This window comes from Natator depressus, chromosome 15 (genome assembly GCF_965152275.1).
Source record: "Natator depressus isolate rNatDep1 chromosome 15, rNatDep2.hap1, whole genome shotgun sequence".
Classification (NCBI taxonomy): domain Eukaryota; kingdom Metazoa; phylum Chordata; order Testudines; family Cheloniidae; genus Natator; species Natator depressus.
Window position 1 is genome coordinate 28,994,441 of NC_134248.1, and position 4,641 is coordinate 28,999,081.

Genomic DNA, 4,641 nt, shown 5'->3' on the forward strand with positions numbered 1-4,641 from the left:
TTCCTGTGTGTTGTGTACAATGCCCAGTTCTCTGCCAGCAATTAAATGATGCCACCCTCCTCCTTTCCTTCTTGTGTCCACTGTAGCTTGGTTCAAGCAAACCCAGAGGTGGCCCTGGACTGCATGATTCACATGACTCAGCACATCACCCGTGCACAGAGGGCCCAGATCACTCATCTCTTATCTACCATGGATAACGCCCCCCCTTCTTGACAGAGAGGCCGCAGGTGGGGGTTCCAGGAGCAATCACTACAGACAAGGAAGTGCACAGAGAGAAACCACTCCTTTGAGACCAGATGTCTTCTTGCCTGCGTGTATTCGACCCTAGTGTTGAAGCCTTAGACTCTACTGATGTCTCTCAATAAATGATGCATTTGTTGCATTTTCTACCATGAAAATAGCCTTTCTGTGAACACCATGTTCATCCTGGACTTGTGGGGACAATTAAAAAAACAAATCCATTACAGTGGCATTTTTGTGGGATTTAAATTCAACCCAAATTGACCTCGGGAGCCTTGTCTCTAGCACAAAGCCGGTAGGGATGGGCCCCAGGGTCATTTTATAACTGAATTTAAAATCATTTATTTTTTTTATTGTAAACCCAGTTCTTAACCATACAACGCTGAGATACATTTCATTAGAATGAATGGAGCTGGGAGTAGAACTCAAACTCTGTATAATAGCCGGAAAGAGAAATATTTTTGTACTAATGTTTGTTGTTGCTGACCATCTGCCAGCATAAGAAGAAAATGTTATTTTAAATGAACAAGAGAAAACTGTGTTTTGGAAAAACATTCACACTAACCACAAGAAAACCATTGGAGAGCCTCATCATTTCCCTGCTATGGCAGTGTTTAGAAGAGGTGATTATGAAATAGTTCTTGGAGCATGGTCAGGGATTCCAGGGAAGGTTTTGACAGAGCCATAGATTTCAACCTGTCTTTCATTTTATTTGTGGTCAGGACACCAAGTTTGCAGCTGTTAACACAGTTTTTGGTGCAGGATTTGTTAAAGTGCAGTTCTAACAAGGGAATGAAAAGGGGCAGTTGAATTTTCCATCTCTTCTTTAATTGGTGTCCCCTTCCATTTCATATTGGAATTCTTTGGAATTATTCCAGTGTCTGCACCTGCGTCCCGACCCACCCATGTACACTCTATTTGGAGTGGGGAGGGAAAGCACATGTGGACCTGACCTTGTCAGTGGTTAACCTGACCTGCTGAATTAGGGTAACGTATCACACACTTCAAACTATTTAGTTTAGTAAAAGCAATGATTTAGCTCTTACTGTGCCTTGTTCTATTGGGTAGCATTTAACAAATCCATTTGCCTAACGTAACTGCAGAATAATGGTGATCCAGCCTTTTGCCATTTTAAAAATAAATCCTCAGGTCCAATATATCCTTCGACTGGGTTGCATAACCTCATGACAATATATGTACCATGTCTCACAGTAATCTTTAATCATAAGAATAAGATATGGCCTTATGGGAATAGAATTGGTTACTTAGTTTAAATACAGTGTTAAAGCCATTATTTGGCAATGTTACAGATCCCGTCAGTTGATTTTAAACCAAATAATGACAAAACCAAAGAGACGCACAGGACAGTTACGCACACAGTGGGCTAGGGAATGTATTGAAACAACTTACTATATGCAATGCCAGTGATGAGGTTTTTCCAAAGAATGTATTGTGTATTTTATTGAGAGGAGGGCTGCAGGAGAGACTTTAAAAGCTCCCTGATTTGAAAGGTGTTACACGTGCATGAGTTTTGTCAGAGAGAGGAGGATGTGTTGTTAACAAAACTCACTGTATGGAAGGAGGATTGGAAAATCCAGCCCAAGTGCTCCAAATAAAATGACCACATTTTTCAGGGAGGATTCTGTGACTTCTTTTTCTTTGCCTTTACTAAATGCAGAGGTTCTATGACCTGTATCATCTCATTGCATTAAATGCGCAGAGCAGAAACACCTTCCAGCAAGTGGCATGGAGCTTGCTTTCCTGGAGCAATGTGTTCATTCACAAACCCCTGCTCTGCCACGAGTGAACTGTGCCAAGTTGGTTACCATTACGGTTTCCAGCGGCTGCTGTTATAGTGCGGAAATGCCCGGTTGTGGTTCTTTCTAACCCAGTTGTGGTAGAGTGGGGTGGGGAAGGAAGGGTGCTACAGCCAAGTTGTCTGTCATGTAACTGTGGGATTTTTTCTTTTTCCCCTTTCCTACCTGGGTGGATTGGGGATTTTGCAGGAACATCATTTGATGATGCATGGACTGGGGCCTGCACTGCAACACTTGTGCACGAACTGAGCAGGTTTTTTGAAAAAAAAAAAAAAGGGAATTCTGGGATAGCTTGGGTGGGGGTAGACCAAAGAGTAAATGATTCTTTTAGATTATTCTGTACGTAACCTATGAGAATGAAGACTTCTGCTATTAAACTAGCTATAGTTCCGGTAATCTTACAAAATAAAATCTCTTAAAACATGAATATTTGCAAAGCCCATGTATGATGGAACGCTCTCCACTGCACCAAATTTAGGGGTGAACTCTCTTCCATCATCACAGATGCAATGTCAAAGCCTATTTAAAACCAGTGAAAGCCAATAGCATATGTTATGTGCACACTGGGTGATACTTTATTGTGGCGGCTCGGCTAGTTACCCTCAGCAACCCTCTGTCTTTTAATGGAAACTGAATACTATTTGGATGAAATATGTCTGGAATTTTCGAAGATGTTTAAAGGAGTTGGGTGCCCAACTCGCACTGAAATGGGAGTTTACCTCCATCGTATTTTCCCTGTAAATAGCACTGCACTGGTTTTCACCACAAAGCTGCTGAGTTGTGCAGCTGGTTTCACGAGAGAGCACATTTGTACAGGCATAGAGCTTGGGATGAGATCAACGTTTCAAGCTTCAGGCTGAACGTAATGGCTTTTCTTGGCTTAGTTGTCAGCTTCTGAAATTTTGTTTAAATGTAACCCTTAGTGTAGGGGAAGCCTGTGTAATTGAGGCAGAATTATGAAACCCTGTGTACGCTTGTTTGGAGCATTCGTTTAGGGCTAAACCCTGCAATCCTTACTCAGGTTAAACTCTCTTTGATTTCAGTGCCTGGAGAGCAAGAGGCCTAACTATAGCACCAGCACCAGTTAGTAGGAATATGTTTGAAAAGACTTGTAGGGAAATGTAGGGTGCATAGGCCCTTTGCTGGATAGAAAACTTGCTGCTGTTAAAACGGCTGCAGAGAACACCAGAGTGACGTTCAGCTAGTGTCTTCTGATGAACCGTCTGGAGAAAGCACTAGGTGGTGACCAGACCTTGGGTAAGTAACATGGCAACAGTGGTCTTTGTGATGCTCTGTAGCAATTAAACATAAACACTGTTTCCCCCCACCTCCTGCCCCAATCCAAAACCTTCCTTGTCACTTACTAACCCTGGGGCATCTGTCCGATACAGCATTTGATTTGCAGGGAAGTTCTGATGTCACCTATCTCTTCCAGGTGGATTGGCTAAGGCACAGGGAGGTGAAGAGGTAGCTAAGGTTGGAGCCTGACTGGCCTTTCAGGAATGTGAACCCAGTTCCATCATCTTCTCAGGAGCCATTTTGCTGGAATGTCGGGCAGCCAGTGACACTTGAGGAGCAGGGTGAGGCAGTGACTTTCACACAGGCCTCCGAAGAGTTGTCCAGTGGTGGTAACGTTCAGGCCCTTCCAATTTAACCTGATTTCAACAGCTCATCTTTTTAAGATCTGTTTTCATACACAGTGGATTGCAGGACTTCTTCTGTGAGAAGTGGAACTACACAAAAACCAGTGGCTGCAGGTGAGTTTAGATTCAAAGATTCTCCGCAGCGAGTGGGCTCTGGAGGAAAGTACACGATACGCCTTTTAAAAGTGTTCTTCTCAAGGGAGGTTTGAACTGGGGGGGTGGGGAGGGGAGGAAAAGGCAATAGATTTACATCGATTTCTATTTCAGGAAAATTCTAAATCGGATCAACTGTTAGCCTGTTTTATAACCCTACCGTTTGAAGAGAGCAAGCGACTAGGAGCCAGGACTCCTGGCTCCTATTCCTGGCTCTGCAGAAATGGCTTGCTGAATAACCTACAAGCCGCTCAGCTCTCTGCGCCACTCTCTTCCGAGCTGTAAAATGGGAGTGATTCCGATGTATGTCATGGTGGATTTCAAGGCATAGTATTATGTTTGACGTTTGATGAAAGGTGCTGTATAGAAGTAAACTGTTTTAATTTGTGTCGATAGTAGAAATGAGGGACACAACCGTTTTCCTATAGTGGTGGGCTCTTTAGATAATGTATAGTCTCATGTTTAAGAGAAGTTTCTAGTCATTTGCAGCAAACTTAGTATATCAAGGATCAACATTTTCTGAACTTACTGCATTATTAAATGAGATAAAACCATTCTCCACCACGTAATATTCAGATAGCAATTTCCAGGCCGTTGCTTTTTAACACTTAGTTGCAAAATACCCTTTGAACTTGGATTTATGTACACCAGACTAATTTTAACACAGTACGCCTAGAATAACCCAGGGTGTTAGCGCTAAGAAATATTTATTAAAAAATTAAAACATCTTAAATGATACCACTCACATCAAATGATCGATGTTCACATTATTTTGTTTTCTAAATGGG

General features: G+C 42.4%; 1 protein-coding gene across 1 annotated transcript in view; it reads left to right on the forward strand.

Moving 5' to 3' along the window:
• Nucleotides 1-1,852, forward strand: part of ACACB (acetyl-CoA carboxylase beta) — a 73,309-nt gene extending 71,457 nt beyond the window's left edge. The window contains exon 53 of the mRNA XM_074973099.1: nt 87-1,852. Within this exon, the coding sequence (XP_074829200.1) occupies nt 87-213 (127 nt within the window). The 3' untranslated portion in view covers nt 214-1,852. The remainder of the gene's footprint in view (nt 1-86) is intronic.
• Nucleotides 1,853-4,641: the final 2,789 nt, after the last annotated feature.